At 45.8% G+C, this 23,705-nt stretch overlaps 2 protein-coding genes and 1 pseudogene across 2 annotated transcripts; all 3 read right to left on the bottom strand.

Moving 5' to 3' along the window:
- Positions 1–765: 765 nt before the first annotated feature.
- Positions 766–3,760, bottom strand: LOC133916683 (small ribosomal subunit protein eS1-like). Its single transcript, XM_062360468.1, has 6 exons — positions 3,616–3,760; positions 3,386–3,491; positions 1,711–1,848; positions 1,437–1,622; positions 1,144–1,344; positions 766–1,061 (listed from the first exon to the last, which is right to left on the bottom strand). The coding sequence occupies exons 1-6, from the start codon at positions 3,672–3,674 to the stop codon at positions 960–962; spliced, it is 792 nt and encodes a 263-aa protein (XP_062216452.1). The 5' UTR covers positions 3,675–3,760; the 3' UTR covers positions 766–959.
- Positions 3,761–7,626: 3,866 nt separating this feature from the next.
- On the bottom strand, positions 7,627–9,315 carry LOC133914441 (uncharacterized). The gene is made up of 3 exons (XM_062357545.1): positions 8,847–9,315; positions 8,349–8,503; positions 7,627–8,159 (listed from the first exon to the last, which is right to left on the bottom strand). Exons 1-3 carry the CDS (start codon positions 9,118–9,120, stop codon positions 7,998–8,000), a joined length of 591 nt encoding a protein of 196 aa, XP_062213529.1. The 5' UTR covers positions 9,121–9,315; the 3' UTR covers positions 7,627–7,997.
- A 7,326-nt stretch (positions 9,316–16,641) lies between these two features.
- Positions 16,642–23,257, bottom strand: LOC133914828 (heptahelical transmembrane protein 4-like; annotated as a pseudogene).
- Positions 23,258–23,705: the final 448 nt, after the last annotated feature.

The raw sequence follows: 23,705 nt of genomic DNA, 5'->3' as shown, positions 1-23,705 counted from the left end.
TGTTTGTCCCATGATCAGAGAGCTGGGAGAAATGCTTCATCCCCAAATCATGCTGAGAGTGCAAGTTCTCAGTGGAGGTGTAAGCGTGATACAATCTGTCCCATGTGTTGAGGTTGGACGAAGACGGGGGACCATTCCTTGCGATGCTTTTCAATGTGTATTTGGTGGCAGGCAAGAAACAAAGTAAATGCTTGGGAAAGAATGCGGAGTGCAGAGATGTGCAAGTCAGCGTTGTTCCATTCCAGTGAGGAAATTCAGAGGATGGCTACTAGAAACTTGCATCCGAGACCACAAGTGGGTGAGACCTCGCGAAAAATTAAGAGCTGCGGCCTTCATCTGGTGAGGTGTGAGCGTGTGCAGAAGCCTCATTGTTTATCTGTTCTCCAGTGCCCTGACTCGCCTTGCTACCATTTGGAACGATTGAATGGTTAATGGAATTACTTTCCATCTAAGAAACAAAGATTGCATCAGTACGCAATATGACAAATGCTAGATTTCCAAGTCATGAAGCAACAAGCATCTGGCTGCAATCTCACCTTGACATGGCAGAAATAGGTTTACCACAAACAAAAGCGGGATATGGTGCCTTGAGATGTCCACGCACCTTTCTTAGAAAAAAAATGGAAGCAAAAATCCCCCAACAACTAAAGCAAGCACGGAACTGGAAATAATGAATTGCATCGGAGCATCACAAATCACGACAAAACTTACGATCCAGACAACCACAGACGAATTAACTCAAACATTTGTTTTGAGATATCTGAATTAAGAAAAAAAGAACCACGGTACCCTTGAAACATTCGATTTTCTTATGAAATCAAGCCGCCACTGGATAGGTCTCAACAAAGTGTTCAGGAAAGCAGGCATCAAAACTTGACTACGAAGTTCATGTCACCCACCTAGATAGGTGGTAGTACATATATCTTCTAAATAAGAAGAAAATAGTGACAGGACTTTCTCTACTCAGCCGTAGCAGCAACCTCCTGTCCCGCCATGGCCTCATCTCCTTCGGTAGGCCTTTCCAGCTTCACACCAACATCCTCCTTATAGTCACCATGGACCTAGAAGGTAATAAGAAAAGTTAGAATCAAGTCTTAGCAAGTAACCTGTATGAAAAAAACACATTTAACTTCTATTAGTTACCTCCATGAGTTTTCCCAGATCGAATTTGGGGGCCTTCAGGATCTTGACCTTGCGGATGAACACATTCTGGAGAGGGAAGATGCTTGATGTCGCCTTCTCAATCTCCTTGCCAATGACTTCAGGGATGAACTTTGATACCAGCTCCTTCAAGTCACAGGTAGAGGATTGGCTTGCCATGATCTCAACCATCTTGCGGCGAATCTGCACACAGTAATGGAGTATATATAGTGAGACAGCAGGCTAACATATAGTTCTAGGTCTCTTTAAAATATGAGATATGGACAGAAACATACCTGTCGGATCTGGCTAGCCTGCGCGTAGCAAGTGCGCTTTACTTGGTTGGGACGTCTCTTGGTGAAGCCGATGCAGAACAGGCGGAGCATGTAACTATCAGTGGTCTTAACATCGACGTGAGCCTCGATGAGCGTCTGCCACTTCCTCACCAGTGACCTGAGCTTGTCAGTGGTGAAATCCATGCCCTAACAAGATTTAGAACTGGTTAGTGACATGTGACAAACAGAAGGGCAAAACAATAGTCACTGTGTGCAAAGAGCCAAAGATCATTACCCAAAAGTTTGTGAGCACATTCCTCCCTTGTACATCTTCCGCGCGAAGTCTGATCTTCCTGTAAGCCTGATCCTCATCATTCTGGAGATCAGCCAAGGAGACCTCAAAAACTCTGTGCTTCAAACCATCGGAGGCAATCTAGAAACCAAAGAAAGCATCAGGGAATCAGCAAATATCATAAAATCCAATGCATCTGTATTTGAATGAAGTTTGCAAATTATTAAACCTGATAAAAACCTACAAAAGAAGTATCAGATCCACAAAAACGTTTAGTGATCTTCCAAGATAGGTCACCAACTACACATCTGTATATAGTGAACAAAAAAGTTCTACAACCTTTACCTTTGCAATGCTACAGCCAAGACAAGACATGAATACATGATATAGCTCCCAACCTAATAATGGCACTTTCACAGTGACTCTTAGCTATAAGATTATGCATAAATATTGTGGCAAAGCAAACAATGCATAATCAGCAGAAATTTCCTCACAAAATACAGAAGGATATTTATGGCCACAAGAAGCTATGTAGAGAAATGTACTATGGATAATGAAACTAAAGTATGATTGGACCTCAGACGTTAAAGTAATTGCCATGGTGAAACTAAAGCATAATTTTTTTGAAACAGCCTATCCTGAGATACAAGTAGTAGTATCTGAACTCACGCACCCAACATGCACACACCCACTCACCCACACTCCCTATGCGCAAGCTAAGACCTACACCTATACTCAAACTCACGCGCTGCCTTAAAGAGATGTCTCCCCAGCGCGAGCGCGACCAGAAATTAATTGGGAAATAAATCCCAGTGAGCACCAGCACAAAGGTTCAAACGCTGGTGGGCAGGCTGCTCACAGCGAGCCTTACCATCCGAGCTAAGGCTCGGTCCCAAACTAAAGCATAATTGGAACTCAGAATTTAATGTAATTGTCATACAAATATCAACAACTCCATTTTCGATGCTATGATAATCTAAGACTGACACCAATTGGCAGCTACAAATTTCATTCAAAACAATCCTCCCATAACTTGGGAAGCCGAGCCTAAGGCCATTCCCAAGGGCTTCCCTTCGCGGGGGAGATTCCCGTCGTGAAGGGATTCCCATTCCCTTCAACGCTCCAACGATTTCCCTTCGACGGGATTCCTAGGGTCATTCCTTTCAGGACAGTCTCTACTTTCCATTCGCGATTCCCCTCAAGGAAAGCTGTTGAAGATGAGGGGAAATAAAGGGAATGGGAACGGGGAAGGGAGTCGGGAAGGGAACGAAATGAAAGGAATATGGTTGGGGGTGGTCTGAATCATTTTAAAACCACGCAAGTCTGGAACTAGGATTTTTATCAGAATGGTTTTACAGGAACCACGTCTAAATCAAAGCACTGGAATAAAATGCTACTTCCACATATCCTTCATGTGTACACCATATACAGAGCACTATATCAGTTCTCATATACCCGCGTCAACATATAGCACAACATTATCGAAGGAACACACAAATATACAAGTGAGCTGTTGCACACGCACAACAAAGATCCTGACTGTCTGACAAAGTGACCTATCGAACTAACCCTGCCACAATCTACACACGTCGAAGCGACTAAGCACGCACAACCTCACCACAGAATCCATATCAGAAGTATAAACCCTACATAGTCGAGTGAGAAAAGAAGCACAGACCTTGGTACCCTGTGTCCTAGACACGAGGGTCTTGCCGACGTTGCGCACGCTGAACACCGACGGGGCCTTGATGTCGTACCAGTCCTTCTTGGCGAACGGATCGACGCTGCAAGACAAGACACACGGGGAGCAATAAACGGATCAACACCGGACCAAACGGCGAGGAAGAGATAAACAAGCTTTGGATCTGAGAAAAGAGAAACGAAGAAGGTGGTGGCGAGCAAACTCACGTCTTCTTCTTCCCTCCCTTCTTCCCCTTGGAGATGCGCTTGTTCTTGCCGACCGCCATGGCTGCCGCTGCCGCCGGTGCTTGGTGCTCGGGAGGTGGAGTGGCTGGCGGCGCTGCCTCGGGTGGGTTTTGCCACTCGGGGTGGAGCAGCTATATAGGTGAGATAGGGTTCCAGGGTTCGATCGCACGGTTGAGATACGCTCATGAGTGAATGGACGCGTGCGATGCGGTATGTCCGGTGCTTCGGGAGATGGTTGGGCCATTTTGAGGCTCGTTTGGCCCAATTGACTGTCAAAAGTTCTATGACAAATCGAGGCAAGAAAAAGGGACGAAGAGGCCCACGAAGAAATGAAAAATCTTCAGTGCAAATAAAGAAGGGTGTCTATCCAAAAGTTGCGGTTGATTTACAAATAGCTCATGTGGAGGGGTTTATTTACAGAAAGTTCACGACTATGAAATATCACGAAATAACTGCTCTGATAGAATCAACTATAGTCTTCGGATGAAGATGGGACGAATGAAATTCACAGAATTTGCACATTTATACTTATTTGTTAGTTTGCACCAAATTTTTTCCTACGATGAATCTAGACATGTCGTCCTGGTCTTGTATCAGCACCTCAGCCCAATAAAACTTGGGCCTGTCATGTAGCAGCCCAATATGGTCTTAGTATTTTCCTCTCTTTTTTTCACAGTTCTGTTATGCTTTCTCCATACAAACCCATTTAGAGCATGTACATGGCTACTTAAAGGAGATGCTTACGAAGAAAATACGGATTTTTTTCTCAAATATATTGGTATATTTTCTTAAACAGAGAGTAAGATATTTACTTAAATATTTCTGCTTTATATTAATATTAATAAGATAGTTAATCGTATTTAAAACATATAGTCTTTATTTGTATTGAAAACTATAGATTTTATGTAGATATTTAACGCTCTTTTTTTCTAAATACTTAGTTATAAGTATCTAATATTGTTCATGCCCTTATTATTTATTAAAAAAACATGTATAATTGCAATTATCTAAAACGAAACGACGATTTCAAGCTGCCATCCCATCTCCTTCCGTTTACCGATCAATGGCTCCGCCGTGATTCTGGAGAGCAACGCAACGCATGGACGGCGAGGTGTCTGCAGACGTAAGACAGTAGGGGCAGGAAACCAGGTCGATCTCCGCAGAGAGAATAGAATAGAACACCTCGTTCGACAGAACTCTCACGAACTCGTAGAGAATGATAATGGGTTCCATTCTTCAGTAGAGAATTCTCTTATTATAGAATGACTATAAATTTTTTTGATTCTCATGAACTTATATATGGATAGGGACGAGAAGGCGCTTCTCATTCTCACTTTCCACTGTATAGGCCGGAGCAAACAACTAGTAAACGGAGCAATAGACCTATAGCCACCTACTGTGTGCATGTGAGCCAAAATTGATCCCTTCCCGGCAACTTTTTATTTTTATATTTCCTAGCATAAATATTAACAAAAAATATACCCCAACTAAAAATATTTACAGAATAGACAACCTTTTCAAATGGTAGTAAGTTTGCCACGATAGCACACCCAGCGCCACCAAACCCTTACTGTCCTCTCATGAGGAGGTTAGACTTTACTACCTCATGAGAGGGTGGATAGAGCCTACCCTTAACGTGCCATCTCTTACCACCCTCACAAAGAGCGGTTAGCCCCTTACCTACTGCCTTCTTAGTTTTAAGGCATACTGTGCATATTAATGTTTATTGTCGTCATATTTTTATGGTTAAGATCTATTCATGCAACGACAAAAAATCTCATGTCCCGTGTAATATTTATCAGTGTGACATCCGTACCAGATAATATGATAATTGTGCTTCACAACTACTATTGTTCGATAAATTAGATTTTATATCCTCCCAACGTTACTTCACTAAAAAAGTAACTCAGATAATTTTACATCAATTAAATAAATAAATATTGATAAAATTATATCAAACTAAAACTAAGGATAAAATAAACCACTCCGTGAAACGTATACGGCAATTTGAAAAGTCTGAGAGGGCAGTTAGTCCCTGACATTTTTGTCGAATGAATATGTAATATTTTTCAAATTACCGTATACAAAAGTTATATAAAAAAATCCTAACCACCTCTTAGATTACAGTAAGAGGCTAACCGATCTCTGAGAGGGTGGTAAGAGGCGGTACGCCGGGTAGGCCCTTACAGCCCTCTCAGGAAGCGGTAAGATCTAACCACCCTATGAGATGGTGGTAAGGGCCAGGTCACACTGGCCGTGCCACTGTGACACTCTTACTGTCCTATGAAAGACTTGTAGCAGCCCTTTCAGAGAATGTTAGGTGTTGATTCCTACAAATATTTTTAATTGGGGTATATTTTTTTAATATTTATGTAAAAAATATAAAAATAAAAATGTCCTTCCTAGCTTCATCTTGCTCTCTCGCTTTTGCCTCTCGTTCTCCAGTAGCTCGGTTGCTTGATAAAAATGGTGGGCAAGAGGAAAAACAAACAATACAATTTGTCACTATTTGATTGAATTTTTTAGCAATTTAGCAGTAAGATGTCCGATGATTAGTTCAATTACTTGATATTGTACTACATTGAAAAGTGGACTTTTAAAGGACACTTGATTGTGATAAACATAAGAAAAGATTTTAACTCATAGAAGACCGGAAAATAAACTTGCCAATGAAACTAGGTGTTTAGTGCTTTACTAGTGGTATGCATTTTGAATTATATGATGTAAAAAATGTTATTTATTATTCATATTAAAGGTACATCTTAAATTTTCTCCTATGCCGTTCATTTACCGTTTACATTTTAATTTGCGCGATTACAATATATTTATGCTTTTCGTTTATTTTGTCGCTCGAGTGCACACCACTAAAATTTTCAGCCGGGTCGGCCACTGTCTGGTAGGCGTTTCAATCATCTCTTGTTTCTTTTTTCTTTTTTGCATGGTGTGTATCAATGACGGTCCGGGGACGTGTCAATGGCTCAACAGCATCACAATAATGGAGGCAGCATCTCTTCGTGACTCTCAGTTTCAGCATCCTAAATCCTAGTTTCGCAGATGATGTCAAACCCTTCGGTGCGCCGGGTACCCCATCATCGGTGGCGGCGGAGGAGGCGCGTGCTGGTGGTATTGGTGGTGGTATCGGCGGAGGGTCCTGCCGACGCGGAAGGCCGCTGCGTTTGACCCGCGGAAGAACAAAGAGGAACAGAGGAGAGGTTGCAAAGGATTAACAAGACTGGTCATGCTAATTCGGTCGAGGTCGTTTGGAGAACAAGGGAGCTATGGATATTATTGGCAGGAAGGCAATCCATGCACATCGCCGACTCGTTGCAGCGTAACCACTGTCCATTTGCCCACTCGTTGCCGAGCCATCAGCAACAGAACGGCTTGAAGAGACGAACCTGCACAGCAATGCCCAGAAGAAAACAGAACGGTTACCGGGGCCAGCAGCGACCAGTCCGGACGAGCGACCCGTCAAGTTGCTGCACGAATCTTTTGCCCAAGCCCGTGTATGAGCGCCAGGAATTTTGCCTGCAGCAGCCATCTATCCGGCTACGAACTGGCGACGCCGCAGGCACTTATCTTGTCGCCAAAAGGCTCGAGCCTGGGCGAGCTGCACGCATGCCACAGTCACAAACCTGCGGAGCTACCCTGCTGCAACCCGTCACCCACACGCATCCATCAATCCATCCGTCGTCTGCAGAAAAAGATTGACGAAACGCTGAGAACCCAGTGCTTTTTCAGAGACCGGAGAGATCCCATCACCATGCGGACTTCTCTGTGCAACCGTGAGCCGCTGCGGCGATGCTGTGCAGGACAGGAGCATTCGCTGCCTCCGGGCATTGCCAGGGGCCAGGGCTCGCTCGCGTTGCAGAAGCTTGATGCCGGACTACACAACTAACAGGGATTATTTGGCACTCAGCGACCGGAGCGCCGAAGTGGAAATTTGATCATTTGAACACAGGAACTATTTACCATTAATATGACAGGGATCATTGGACGACTACTGCATGTGCTTAATTATGATGAAAAAATCTGCTAATGCCGTATCAAATCGAACCACAATGTTGTCCTGTGTCCATGATTAGGCTCTCGAACTAGACAAGGATTTTATGCGATACTGTATACTGATGTGCCACCTTACATTACAAGCATAATCAATCCATAGAACTGCTACTGGCCAACTACTACTACCAGGCATCTGTAGGGCATCTACGCAGGGCGATACTACAATTAACTTATTTTACAATACGCCGTCATCCTAGCAAGTTGCAATTTTGCAAAGCAGTAGCTGCTGCCTGCATTGACTTGCACTGTGCTCGGTTGCTCGCCGACCGGAACCGAACGCTTGAGCTGGCATGGAAAGCTCACCCTTCGGCAATGCTCTGCAGCGCGGGCCTCCATTGCCGGCCGGCACGCATCCCGTGCGGCAGCAGCGCCTCCAGGTCGGACGGCGCGTCGGCGTGGCCGCGTCTAGCGATGGGACCGGACGACGGGGTTGGCTCCGGTTCTTCCGTCTGGCGCATGACCTGGATTGATGGGAACGGGAGTGAACGCGTGATATAGCTACGAGCGGCTTGTCAAATGCGAGATGTGATCCAGCGATGGCGACTGAGCGTATCACTTTATCAGTGGTTGGAGATTGGAGTGATTCGTTGAGCTGGAGCTGAATGAAAAGAAAATCCTGTCGTGTTGAGATCAAGGAGGGGCTCCCGTACCTTTGCGAGTGACCGGTCGGGTTCTTTACGCTCGCCGCCACTGGCACGCCGGCGGCGAGGCTTTGCTGGCTTCACCTCCTCGTCTTCCTCCTTGGCCTTGATCGTGACGCGGCTCAGCCTGGCATGCCGCTTCGACGCGAACTCCCTCAGCACCTCTGGTCACACCCACAGTTCATTAATTGGAAAAAAGCGACATGAAAGAAGTAAAAAGATTAGAAAGGTGGAAACCAATCAGAGAAGATGGGGAAATTGTCACACTCCATTAATCAAAAGCTAAATCGATTACGGACAACGGAAAAGGTCAGAAAGGCGCTCGCTAACCTACTTTAGTATCATCATAGTCAACAGTGGCATTTCTCCGTACGCGAGCACGAAGCATCTCATGCCCGCCTACCAGCCGGCCTAACACGGCCAACAGGCAACAGCGCACGCGCCGCCAGCAGATGCCGCAAAACGTTCGGTGGCGCAATGCAACGCGGCGCCGGCAGCACAACGTACCTTCAAAGCTGACGAGGCGGTAGACGCGGCCGAGCAGGAGCGTGTCGTCGGGGCGGAGCAGCTTGAGGTGCTTCACTGGCGCGGCGATGGCACCGGATGAGGCGCCCGCAGCGGGGGCGGGCGTGGAGGAGGCGATGACGGCCGCGACGTAGTGGCCCGGGTTGGCCGCCATGACGGCGCCAGCGGACAGCGCCCAGTAGGCGCGCTCCGTGCGGCCGCCGCCCGGGTGCTGGATCAGCACCGTCGCCGCCTCCGCCGCCTGGCAGTTGCCCATATGTACCTGGCTGCCTGCCACCGCCCGCGGCGCACGCGCGTGTGTTGCGTTCTTTTTTGTGTGCTCGCCTGCGACGGGGGAGTAGACCGCGGGCGGTAGCGGCGCCGAAGGATTTTATAGGGTGGTTGGCGCGACGCGAGCTCAGCGCGATGGTATATGCCGGTGGCCGACGTTGCACGGTAGCTGCTCTGCCTAGTCCCAGGTCTGAGATGCTTATATAGAGCGGCACGTGATACGTGGCGGATACGCCGGATTTTCCTTCTGTCAATGCGGGGCTTGTAAAATCGGGAAATTAATTATGTGAGGCGACAGAAGTAGCATTAAGTGCGAAATTATTGGATTTTGTTGAAATCTTTTTTTGCAATTAGGTGACAAACATACATTTTTTCAAACTCAGTATATATAGTATAAAACAACGACGAACACATAATAGCCTATTAGAGGCTCACCTTCTTCCTTCTCTCACAGTTCCCCTCTCTTCTTTTTACTCTCCATCTTCTTCTTCCTCCTATCTCTCCTTCATCTCCATAAAACACCCAAGGGTACGCAATATCAAGTAGATTTGTGCTTTAGGACTACTTAGATATATTAGGCTTTAGAAGTTTTTTATATGATTGATTATTCATATAAAAATAATCTAATTCCTTGAATACATATAATCTGAAACGTATTTGGTTGCTCATACAGGTCATTGTGGTATGCCAGTCTTGGGTGTGCAAACTATTTACAGACTTAAATGTGTCATTCAACCTCCAGTTCAATTGGTTGCCGACAGCTTTGAAAGTTTGAAAAAAAAAAAAGATTTAGGGCCCAAAATCGTTGAAGTAAAGCCAGACCACATTCAGCGCCATGCGACGATTCAAACCGTCCTTTCTCTGTCTTCGATCTCAAGTACAATAGTTTGCGAGGACAAACACTACGGGTATGTTTGGTTTTTATACTCACTAATCATATTTAGTAAGGGTAGACAAGACAAATTTTATTAAAAAAGAGAGTCAATTTAACTCTCTTAAAAATAAAAAATCCTTATCCACTTTATTTAAATTCAAACTAAACAAATAAATTAAACATGCTTACTTGTGCTCTAGTCTTGTTAGGCGGCTAGGCAAGATTAGATAAATATTATGTTTGTTTCAGTTTATTTCTGGTTTCTACTTCTCAGAAGCCAAAAGTTGAAATAACTAGTCTGAGAAAATAAACTAAAAACTGATAAGCTGATTGAGAATAATTTTTAAAAATATTGTTAGGCGGCTAGGCAAGATTAGATAAATATTGTTGATTTTTAAAAATTGAAAAATTAGTTCCTAATAAAATAAATTAAAAGCTGATAAGCTGATTGAGAATGTTTTTTTAAATTTTTAATATACTGAGAATTAAAAATTTCTCGTAAAAACCAACCGTCAACCGCTATAAATAACTTTTAGCAAAAACTGTTTTTAATAATAATCCATAAATTTCAACTGTAACCAAACATTCCATTGGTTTCAGCAGTCTAGTCAAACTCGGCTGTAAACTTCGGTGCATCGCACAATTATGCATGCTTTCACTGCTCCATTTCAGTTCAGCATCACCCGGGCCTGTCGACATGCCACTTGTGCATGCGCATCGGGCTCTGCTCAGTGACCGGTGCAACCGTGCAGGCGCGCACCAAACACTGCTCTAACCGGAGCCTGCAGTAAGCAACCAACCCGGGCGATGCGACCTGAGGCCACGGCAAAGGATTTCCTTCGCGAGATTTTTATTGTGAAAAGATTTTTTTTTTCTTTCAGCGTTTCTACGATTTTTCTTCACGATTTCTTTCACGACGGGATCCTCAATATCATTTCTTTCAGGACGGGATTCTCTTTCATTTTCATCCACGATTCTTCTCGAATTGAAGCTGTTAAAGATAAAAGAAAATAAAAGAAATAAGAACGAGAAAATGAATCGAGAAGAAAATAAAAAAAAAGTTAGGAATGATCTGATCTCCTCCTCCTCTTCCTTCCCGGCGCATATTTCCCAGCGGTGGTTACCCGATTGCTTTCGTCTTAAGGAGGCAGTTCAGTTGGGTCGTCAGCTCAAATCTGCAGGCCCCCAAAATCGTTAGCGCGCTCTGGAGTCTGGAGCGGTCTCTGAAGATGCATGCACATGCGCGCCCCAGATAGAAATCCGTAGGTTGAGATGGGCGTGTCACCGGGGATCCCGTTGCAGACGAAAATTAGTGCTCAAGCAAACAAACCCCATCTCCATTGGGCTTGCTTGTAACCTTGCGACAGATCTAGGAAAACGCCATGGTGATCTGAGGTCATGACAGCAGAAAAGAGTCTGCTCCTCCGCTTTCTTCTCCCTGAAGAGTACAGTCTGCAGTGCAGGGAAGAACACATGGCCGGACAGGAGAGGACAAAATTGCGAGCCTAAGCAACTTGGGGACCGAGAATGGCCGTGTTCTTGCCAACAACTGGACCCGGCCTTTTGCACGAATAATCCGACTCCCGACCCGCAACTGGCAACCGCACAACCCTGAGCGTTATGGCTGACCTATCCGTCTTTTTTTTTTTTATCTCTACTATACGTTACACATATACTCTTCTTCTATTCTCTCCATCTAATAAAAACATTTAAAATTTGAATAATGTACTCATTTTTTTATCCACTCTCATTCCCCAACCACCTCAACTACCGGCTATGAATATAAGATTCATTTTATTAATAAAAATAAAATGCTAAAATATCTATCAACAAACTCTTGAGGGCAAAATCTGTTGAATTTCATATCGTGAGATTCTATTAGAGATTTATGCATGCCTTTCTTCTCTGGTGAGCTTATCGTCATCTCCGACGAGCTCCCTTTAAGTTAGGGTTGAGAATTTTCGGGATTAGGTTTTGGGATTCTAGTGCTACCGGTTATAGAGGGAGGCCCGTCAGCTAGGCGGTGGTGGTGGACGACGAGTGGGACGGCGAGGCGGCGGAGACCCTGCTCGCTGCGGTGGCGAGAGATGGCCGGTTGGCTTGTGGTAGTGGTAGGAGTGTTGTCATTGAAGAGGTTAGCGACGGTAGCGGTTGTGGGCGGTGGCGGAGGTGATGCGTTGCCGGAGTCGAACGGGTGGCGACGGAGGTGCGGGAGCTCAGAAAAAGAGTGCGGCATGGGGCCATCAAGAGGGGGCGCAAGGAGGAGAAGGAAGACTAGCGGGCCGTGTCATCACCAGAGAAGGTATCAGCAAGGCAGGTGGTAGTGGCTTATATGACCTGAGATTCATCTGGGACATCCGATCCAGATTGAAGGGTTAAGAATTCGACAGATTTGAAGCATTAAAAACTGTCAACTGTTAAATAGCAAGTCCTATAAAACATTAGGAGAGAAATTAGTTAATAGCTTTCTATTTTTTATTTTATCTGAAATTAAACTACGATATTATTTTTGACGTCGTTTGGTGACGTTCTTATAACGCATTTAGTGAATTAATGCACATATTAGAACCGTTTTTTTCTAGTTGAGGGCTTTGGGGTTTTCTCGCGACGTGGCCCACTGGCCCCTGGTGTCGTTCGCTGCTTGCTTCAACTGGGAGCACGCATCCATCCGGTTTGAGGGACCTTCGAGCTGGAGAGCAGAGGATAACGCTGGCACTGCCAACTACTAGGATGAAAAGCGTGGATCAACCAAAAGCATTGGCCAACTTCTGGATTGAGAGTAGAATTCACGAGTTATCCTGGAGGAACCAGGTGCTTTACTGCATCACTGGTTAAACTACAACAAGTGCAGGCTTTTGTGTTACCAAAAGAGGAAAAGCTCCTGGATACGTCCGCCATATCAGGACGCTACAAACAAGTGCATTGGAACGCTGCATTTTTATTTTTAAAACATATCAACTTTCTAATGGATGTCAAAAGTATATAATTGCAAAATTTTAAAATAGACGTATATATTTATACTTTTTAATTTAAAAATATAAAAATAAAAATCTTGGCAAGTACTCCTCTTATGTGGGCTGCTCTAACGTTTTCAGTCCAAGTACTCCTCCCTTGCAACCTGCTCATAGATATTTTTGCCAAATTTTGGAAGTTAGGCTGAGCCCAACGCGGACAGAGATTCGCACACTTTTCCGGCCCACCGGTGGCAAAATTGACTCGGTCCGGAACCCCAATCACGAAATTTTGACGGCGCCACCGCGAAACGCAGCGCCTGCCTGCCCTTGGTCGGCTTGAACCGGTTCGCGATCGAATAAGGTGCCTAGGGTTTGGTTTCTAGATAGTGATAGCGAAGCGGAGAGAATGTTGCCGCTTTGAAATGAAGTCCTCTGGCCCCTTCCCCGCCTCATCGGTGTTCGCTCCGACACCGATGAAGGGCTAGTGAGGCGAGAGTCCACTGGATTTGAAGCTTTCGCTGAAGTTTGGGATCTCGGCGGGGCCTGTTTAGGAGCTTTGTGCCGTTCGACGCTTCAGTCTTATGTGGAGGTGATGGCAGTGACGTGGTGCAAAGCGTGCTGAGTTTGTGGTGCTATGTCGAGTGGGTCTGCTCATCCCTTTGCTGTCTTTCGGCGGTGTGAGCAAACCCAGGATCAGATAAACATGAGGTGTGTCCCGGGCCGATGGGTTTGTAAGGTTACTTCTTTCTCGTCGCCGGTGATGGGATGCTACTGGGTTCCTTTCAAGGCCTTTGTGCGATGGTATTTTCCTTGATCTCAGTGTGGAATCTGCTATTGTCTTCCTGTTCCGACGACCGTCTCGGCATCGACAGAATCCGACGATGGGTAGCGTTTCCGGTTAACACAGAGATCTCTAAGGACGTGCTTATAATTTTAACACAGAGATCCCTGCCAAAGAGTATATTAAAAGGCTCTGATTTCAATACGTTTGCAACGGTCACATTTTTTTTCTAGCTATTCTGTAAAAATATGGGTACATATCTCGAAGACTTGATCTTTCAAACCAAGTATCTTCCTAAAATCTGATTTGAAAACCATTATTTAGATGAAACGATCCCAATCTCAAAAATTGATCTTTGACCTTCATAAGGCCCGACCAAAAGTGAGAATCGCCAGATTTCTATTTCACTCACCTATCGTTTTATTCTTTAAATATTTTCTTTTCAACAATTGTTGCCACGTCCTATCTTCATTTATCAGCTTAAAGAGCCATTTGCTAAGCAAACATTTATTCTGAACATCAATATTTTTGATACCTAAGCCACCCTGGTCTTTAGGTCTACATAAGATGCCTCATTTCACCAGGCGGTACTTTTTCTTATGTTCGGTGCTTTGCCAAAAGAAACGTGATCTAAAGTAATCGAATTTCTTAAGAATTCCACGAGGGATCTCAAAAAAGGATAACATGTACATCACAATGCTACTCAAATTAGAGTTAATCAGAACTAAGCGACCCCCAATAATCAAAAGTTTACCTTTCCAACTACTCAATTTCTTCTGAAATCTATCCTCTATTATCTGCCAATCTTTATTACTTAATTTCCTGTGATGCATAGGGATGCCAAAATATCTAAAGGGGTAATTCCGCATCTCACACTCAAACAAATACGAATATTCCTCCTCAGACTCTTTAGCATCCCGTAACAGAACAACTCATTTTTATGGAAATTAATTTTCAAGCCAGAAAGCTCTTCAAATGCACAAAGCAGAAGTTTCATATTCTTAGCTTGATCAATGTCATATTCCATAAAAAGAATAGTGTCATCTGCATATTGCAATATGGAGAGGCCATCGTCAATTAAGTGAGGCACAACTCCCCTTATTTGACCTGCGTCTTTGGCTCTACTAAACATGGCTAAATGGGCCATTCGGGCTGGCCCAGCACGGGCCCAGCTCGGCACGGCCCTAACGGCCCATCTACTGTAGCGGGCCGTGCCGTGCCGGCCCGGCCCGTCGGTGACCGTGCCGTGCCGTGCCGGCCCGGGCACGATTTTGGCCCGGCGGCCCGGTCGGCCTGACAGGCCGAAATAGATAAAAAAAATATAAAAAATATATAGAAAATAGATAAAAATAGTAAAAATAGTAAAAATCTACAAAATTAAAAATAATATAAAAAATAGAAAATAATCGGGTATTTACGTGCCGGGCCGGATCGTCCTGGGCTGGGCCGTGCCCGTGCTGGCCCGACTCGGCCCAAACACGGCCCGTGGCCTCGTGCCGTGCCGGCCCGGCCCATCTCGACTCGGGCCGTGCCATGCCTGGACCGTGCCTACAGTGCCGTGCCTCGGGCCGACCCAGTAGGCACGGTCCATTTGGACGTCTTTAGGCTCTACCAATCAGAACATTTGCATATGTATATGTACTTGTACTCGTCGATGTATATTTTCATTACAGTTTACTATAGATGAGTACTTATAAAAAAAAGAACTGCTTCGTGATCGTCGGCTGACGCATCCCGCACCACAAAGCCTCGGTGCGGCGGTGCACCGGTTGACTTCTTCAATATCTAATGTCCACGGCGTGTCATTGATTAGTCTGCCCGTCAAAGGAAGAAGCGCACAAGACGCGGTGTGTTTAGTTGGTAGGATGAGGTTAGATGGGAGATGACCATTCATATTTTAAGACGTTTAGTTAGAGGACGGGTGGATATAACCATCTGACTTTTGAAAATATTCCTTAAATGTGCTGGATGGAGTGATCTATTCATTTTAGCTGGATGAGACCATCCACCTTAGCTAATCATGATCACAACACGGCCCGAGGTCACGAGCCGTGCCTGGGCTGAGCGCACAGCACGGCGTGCCGGCTCGCATAGGCCCAGTTATTTTCTACTTTTTATATATATAGTTTTAAAATTTTTGTAACTATTTTAATCTATTTTCTATATTTTTTATCTATTTTTTATTTTTTAACTTTATAGCTACTTTTTATTTATCAGACCGACTGTGCCGATAGGCCGTCCATGTGTCATTGGACCGTCCGTGGCGTCGTGCCCGCTGTGCCTGTTGTGCCCACTGAGCCGACGGTGCCGTCGGGCCGTAATCGTGCTCGGATCAGTTCAGCATGGCACGGTGATCGACGGACCGTACTATAGACCGAAAGGAAGGCACACGGATTGATACAACACGTCCTATCACAGTAGCTGAGCCGCAGCCGGACCCATACCGGCCCGTCCGAGTGGTCGCCATCTCTGATACAAACCACCATTGATTATTACATCGCCTCACCCATAGTAGAAACTGCTGACTGAAATCAAATTATGGGGTCATGCTTCAATTGCAACAACTTGCTTGCTACGGTACGCAATTTAACGTGTGCTTAGTTGGTTGCATCACTACACCTTAACACCATCGGAGCACTGGATATCTACGCACTTGACGCACAGTCCAACAAAGATACACTTTGACTAGGAAATACTGTATAGATTTTGTGAAGAAAATAGACAGAATTTCCGGTTTTTTAACCAAATTAATTGATCTGGTTACGTTCCTCTTGAATTGATACATGTATGTTCACTTCTGTGAAAATAAGACACGGCAAGAACTAACGAAGAAAATCAACGACGAGTTGACGAACAGTAAAACCAGTCAAATTTCTACAGCTTGGCGCGTCGCCCTCATCACCCTTCCATGCCCCTCCAGCTCAAGTAGACCAGGCCGGCGAGGTAGTGCGCGAACGCGCCGGCGATGACGAGCACGTGGAACAGCTGTTGGCTGTGCCTGGCGAGGTCAAACCGCCCTGGCATCCACCGCTCCGGCACCCTGGTGGCGTACACCACCACGCCCGCCAGGTATAACGCGCCCATGGCCATCTCGTAGCCCGTGTTGAGCACCGCCTCCGGGCACGAGGCCCGACATGCCCATGCACGCGAACAACCCCGCGGCGCGTCGCCCTCAGCACCCTTCCATGTCCCTCCAGCTCAAGTAGACCAAGCCGACTGTTAAATATTAATCTTGTTGTCTAATGATTCATCATGTTTAGTTGTATTTTTTAGTCTTAGTGTTGTTTGGTAGCATATGTATGCATGAGTAGTAGTCAGGTTCAAGCAATTAGATGCATGTGGCATAGTGGCAGTGTGTAGATCGGCAACGGATTGAGTGGATCAGAGTGAGCTATTAGTTGAGAGCCCTTGCATGCAGAGTTGTTTGAACTAGTTTCATCGAGTTGTGACATAAGTGCCGACCATGCTAATGCTGTATGTGTGTAGGAAAAAGACAATAGGTGCATGGACTGAGTCATTGCACATGTCTAAGAGGAAACGATCTAGATATGTCTGCATGCTTATGGAGAGATGACCGAGTCTTGGGTGACTGCATGTATCGTATGCTAATGGAGTTGTGACCCGTGCAATTAGGAGCTAGTTAGTGGGTTAGTGGCTGGTTAGTTATGTGTGCATCTGTGCGTTATTTAAGACACTACAAATAGGTTGTTTAAGTTCAAGAGAAGCAAGCAGAAAAAGGCACAAGTGTGGTGCCGCAAGAAGTTCTCTGTTAGCCATCTCCTCTAGGCCATAAGCGGCAACCGCATAGCTAGCGGCGGTGAGCAGAAGGCTCGCAACCATTGGTGCAAAACATGAATGAAGGTACTGTCACACTCCAGTATCCATTGTTGATCAGTAGCAACTATGTTGCATGGTCAATGAAGATGAAAGTGTACATGGAGGCTCAAGGAGTGTGGGATGCCATTGAAGATGACAACATCGACAAGCGCCAAGACAAGATAGCTCTAGCGGCCATCTACCACAGTGTAAGCGAGGAGAAACTGCTTGCCCTCAACGGCAAGAGGACAACGAAGGAGGCATGGGTGACTCTCAAGTCCATGTATGTTGGAGTTGAGCGCACGACTAAGGCCAAGCTCCAAAATGCCAAGAAAGAGTTCAATAATCTTCATATGCGAGAAGGTGAGTTATGGATGCTTTTGCCATGAGGGTCACTCTTGCTCTCAATAAGATGCGAACCTTGGGGGGAAAGGGATGAAGACTCTTATGTGGTGGATAAGGTGCTTCGGGTTTTGACACCGAAATTTCTCATGATTGTTTGCGCCCTTGAGAATCTTGAGGACTTAGATGTGATGTCGGTTGAAGAAATGTTCAGGCAGCTGAAGGCATTCGAGGAACGCCACATGGTCAGCGAGGAGGAAGGTGAGCATCTGCTGCTCACTCGTGCCTAATGGGAGTCCAGGGCCAGGAACAAGGAAGACAACTTCAGCTTCAGCAAGAAGAAGATCACTTTTGACAAGGCCAAGGTACGCTGCTATAATTGCCATGAGTATGGGCACTGCTCTTGGGAAAAGAAATGCCATGAGTCCAAGAAGGAGAAAGAGGCGCTGCTTGCCATGGTGGACACTGATGACGAGCCGGCGCTACTTTGAAGCTCAGCAAGGAGGTGTTCAAATAATGCCAACAAGATTAAGGGGGTGAATGTTAGATATTAATCTTGTTGTCTAGTGGTTCATCATGTTTAGTTGCATTTTCTTGGAGTCTTAGTGTTGTATGGTAACACGTTCATGCATGAGTATTAGCCAGGTTCAAGCAATTAGATGCATGTGACATCGTGGCAGTGTGCAGATTGGCAACAGATTGAGTGGATCAGCAGTGAGGCATTAGTTGAGAGCCCTTGTATGTAGAGTTGTTTGAACTAGTCTCAACGAGTTGTGGCATAAGTGCCAGCCATGCTAATGCTGTATGTGTGTAGGAGAAAGATAGCAGGTGCATGGCCTGAGTCGTTGTGCACGTCCAAGAGGAAATGGTCTAGCTATGTCCGCATGCTCGTGGAGAGATGGCCGAGTTGTTGGGTGGCTACATGTATCGTGTGCTAATGGAGTTGTGATCCGTGCAATTAGGAGCTAGTTAGTGGGTTAGTGGCTGGTTAGTCATGTGTGCATCTGTGCGTTATTTAAGACACTACAAACAGGTTGTTTAAGTTGAAGAGAAGCAAGCAGAAAAAGGCACAAGTGTGGTGCCACAAGAAGTTCTCTGTGCATGTTCTTCTTCCTTGTGTTTTTTACGTGATCGTGTGAGTGTTTAGCTGTGACAACAATTGGTATTAGAGACGGTGTTGCGATGGTGAGGATGGCGAGGTAGCTGTCTCCACCGTCATCGAGGCGTGCTTCTTATGGCCTAGAGGAGATGGCCAACAACGGCAACCGCGTAGCCAACGGTAGTGAGCAGAAGGCTCGCAACAAGCTGTTGGTTTAAGACATGAAGGAAGGTACTGTCACACTCCAGTATCCATTGTTGACCAGTAGCAACTATGCTGCATGGTTAATGAAGATGCAAGTGTACATGGAGGCCCAAGGAGTGTGGGATGCCATTGAAGATGGCGACATTGACAAGCGCCATGACAAGAAAGCTCTCACGACCATCTACCACGGTGTAAGTGAGGAGAAACTGCTTGCCCTCAACGGCAAGAGGACAACGAAGGAGGCATGGGTGACTCTCAAGTCCATGTATGTTGGAGTTGAGCGCACGACTAAGGCCAAGCTCCAAACTGCCAAGAAAGAGTTTGATAGTCTTCGTATGCGAGAAGGTGAGTCAATGGATGCTTTTCCCATGAGGGTCACTCTTGCTCTCAGTAAGATGCGAACCTTGGGGGAAAGGGATGAAGACTCTTATGTGGTGGATAAGGTGCTTCGGATTTTGACACTGAAATTTCTCATGATTATTTGCACCCTTGGGAATCTTGATGACTTAGATGTGATGTCGGTTGAAGAAATGTTCAGGCAGTTGAAGGCATTCGAGGAATGCCACATGGTCAGCGAGGAGGAAGGTGAGCATCTGCTGCTCACTTGTGCCTAATGGGAGTCCAAGGCCAGGAACAAGGAAGACAACTTCAGCTTCAACAAGAAGAAGATCACTTTTGACAAGGCCAAGGTACACTGCTATAATTGCCAAGAGTATGGGCACTGCTCTTGGGAAAAGAAATGCCATGAGTCCAAGAAGGAGAAAGAGGCGCTGCTTGCCATGGTGGACGCTGATGACGAGCCGGCGCTACTTTGAAGCTCAGCAAGGAGGTGTTCAAATAATGCCAACAAGATTAAGAGGGTGAATGTTAGATATTAATCTTGTTGTCTAGTGGTTCATCATGTTTAGTTGCTTTTTCTAGGAGTCTTAGTGTTGTATGGTAGCACGTTCATGCATGAGTAGTAGCTAAGTCCAAGCAATTAGATGCATGTGACATCGTGGCAGTGTGCAGATCGGCAACGATTGAACCATTAGTTGGGAGCCCTTGCATGTAGAGTTGTTTGAACTAGTCTCATCGAGTTGTGGCATAAGTGTCGGCAGTGCTAATGTTGTACGTGTGTAGGAGAAAGACAGCAGGTACATGGCCTGAGTCGTTGCGTGCGTCCAAGAGGAAACAGTCTAGCTATGTCTGCATGCTCGTGGAGAGATGGCCGAGTCTTGGGTGGCTATATGTATCGTGTGCTAATGGAGTTGTGATCCGTGTAATTAAGAGCTAGTTAGTGGGTTAGTGGCTGGTTAGTCATGTATGCATCCGTGCATTATTTAAGACACCGTTGTTTAAGTTGAAGAGAAATAAGCACTAAAAGGCACAAGTGTGGTGCCACAAGAAGTTTTCTGTGCATGTTCTTCTTTCTTGTGTTTTTTATGTGATCGCGTTAGTGTTTAGCTGGGACAACACCGGCGAGGCAGTGCGCGTACGCTCCGGCGATGACTAGCACGTGGAACAGCTGTTGGCTGTGCCCGGCGAGGTCAAACCGCCCGGGCATCCACCGCTTCGGCACCCTGGTGGCGTACACCACCACGCTCGCCAGCCCATGGTCATCTCGTAGCCCGTGGTGAGCACCACCTCTGGGCACGAGGCCCGACATGCCCATGCACGCGAACCCGCGAGCGCCCAACGCAGCTCGGGCTCCTCGAAGACCCGCAGCAGCGACACGACCACGGCGGTGGCGCCGAAGACGGTGATGAAGCCGAGGTTGAGCGTCTGGTAGAACGGGTCGCAGAGGAAGGTGTAGTAGACGAGCGGGTAGAAGGAGGTGACGATGAGGCCGGTGATGCCGGCGTAGTCGAGGCGGAGCAGCACGTAGCTGGCGTGCTCCGAGTGGCAGGCCAGCAGGTGGCACGCGCTGCTCATCAGCAGGCGGAACATGCGTGGAGCCGCAGAGGTACGCGTAGAACGACCACCGCGCGACCAGGTGCCCCGTCGACGCCGCCGCCGCGAGCTCCTGTTCGACGGACATGTTGCGCAGCGCCATGACCGCTCCGTCGGTGCTGTAGGCCTGTAGCTCAGCACGATTTGGTTGCCGGTGTTGTTGGCTATGCCCGTGGACGTTGCCAAGTGAGTCGCCTCGTATTCCATCGGGACCATAGTGGCGGCGCACACGGTGAGTGCGAGGAAGACGAAGAAGCCGATCAAATGTCTTCAGGATATTAAGAAGAAAACGTCAGTTCGAGCTAATCTAGCAGACACGTTGTCGTTGATCGTGCTCTCGAAGAACAGACTCTTACGTCCAGACGTTGATGGTCTCGTTGTGGACGGAAAAGGCGCTGAGGAGCGCCTGCTTGATGGGCCACTCACTACCGGAGACGGTTTCTTTGCCGAGTGTCCCAGACTTTGCCGTGTGCTTTTTATCGGGCACTCGGCAAAGAGCCTCTTTGCCGAGTGCCAGCGAGAAAGAACTCGGCAAACATCTGGCACTCGGCAAAGAGTCTCTTTGCCGAGTGCCACAAAGAAAGAACTCGGCAAAGAGTTAATTTGCCGAGTGCCAGAGATAAAGAACTCGGCAAACATATGGCACTCGGCAAATAGGCTCCTTTCCCGAGTGTCATTTTTTGACACTCGGCAAACCCTAATTTTTTTTTCACTTTTGACCTCCAAACTTTTTCTGCAGTCCTCATACAATACCTGGTACTTCATGTTCCAATGTGGCACATTTCTCGGACTTTTTCTATATTTCTTTAATTTATTTCAATTAATTGAATTTTCTTGGATAATTTAAATTATAACTGCTAGTCATTCGAATAATGAAAAAAAATGAATGGAAAAATGATATTCATGTTATTTAGTATAATGTGAGGCCGTATCCAGGAACAGACCACAAATTTCGAACATCTTGTTCACGAAACATGACCACGAACTTGCGGTCGAGTTGTTTTTAAATTGTATAAAAAGCAAACGAAGTCCGAAAATCATGAAACTTGTCAAGATGTCATGATATCATATGTGGAGGCTGTGATAAAAATTTGAGAAGGTTTTGCACAAGTTGTCACGTACTATTCGCTCCACCTCCACCTTCTCACTATTCTACTCCTGTGAGTATAAATGTTTTAGTTTGTATGTTCATGCTTACGGTCAAACCTAGTGGAGTATGAAAGTTTTATTCATGTATGGTATATATTTATCTTGTCTCACACATGCAATCTCTTCTCCTTTGTGCAGAATCAATCGGCGGCATCGAACGATCCTCATGCTTCAGCGAATCCTTCACCAAATCAGTTTCATTGACCATCTTGGTGATGATACTTGTGGTTGTTAATGGTACTTCTATTTGCAATTATGGTTGTAGATGATGGAGCACTTGGATTACTTGTGAACTTATTTGTGATATATTGTGAGACATGTGATGTTTGTGATATATATGTGTTGTTGGTGATATATATGTGCTGTTGATGATATATATGTGATGTTGGTGATGTTTGTTATATATATATCTGTTTGTTTGGATGGGATGTCAAAAACAAATAAAAAAGGCTGTTTTCAGTCACTTTGCCGAGTGCAATGGCCATGACACTTGGCAAAGTGACAACATGCTTTGCCGAGAGCCACGGCCCAGGCACTCGGCAAAGATGGCCTGTTTGCCAAGTGTCCTCCAGGTGGCACTCGGCACAGACGTCACCTTTGCCGAGTGTTTTATTCACTGGCGCTCGGCAAAGCGGAGGCCTTTACCGAGTGTCAGCTTAGCACTCGGCAAAGCCTTTGCCGAGTGCCCGATAAAGTGCACTCGGCAAAGAGGTCTTTGCCGACAATTTTTTTACCGAGCGTCCTTTGCCGAGTGTATATCGTCCTTTGCCGAGTGCCTGAGGCACTCGGCAAAGAAGCTGTCTCCGGTAGTGACTCGCTGCGGTAGTAGTCGAGGATGAACTCGTGCTTGAGGAACGCCGGGAGCGCGTCGTAGCTGACGAGCTCGTACATGTGCCCGCAGCACTGCTCTGTGCCGTCGTCTCCACACACGCCCTTCGTCTTCTTCAGGAGGGAAGGCTTCATCGTTTGCGATCCGACGCCGACGTCTTCACTCTGTACGGTTGTCGTCAAGCCTTTTTAGCTGAAGCTTGTTGGAAGTTGTCGTGCACCACGGCTTGTTGCTTGTCTCCTGCCACTTTTTTTAGGAATTAAGGAGCTTCATTTACTAGTTTTCAGTACTATTATAATCTAAAAGTAAATACTCTTATATTGACAGCGATACTAAGGTAAGCCACTTAACGCCAACTCTAATATATGATATTTCTTTTACAAATGTGCAGCTTTATTACAAATATGATTAGCATAAGAAATAGAAACATTCAAAATCCTCCTGCTAAATTCCTTGATATCATTGAGGATTAACGAAATAACAAACCTCTGTTACTGAAAGTTTGTTCTAAAAATCAGCGAGTACTATACTATACGTTTCCATGAACACATTCATTACCCCACTTTGGATAACGAGCAACAAACCATCTCT

The sequence above is a fragment of the Phragmites australis genome, chromosome 4, assembly GCF_958298935.1.
Source record: "Phragmites australis chromosome 4, lpPhrAust1.1, whole genome shotgun sequence".
NCBI lineage: Eukaryota > Viridiplantae > Streptophyta > Magnoliopsida > Poales > Poaceae > Phragmites > Phragmites australis.
This window is presented reverse-complemented; position numbering and strand designations above follow the sequence as displayed.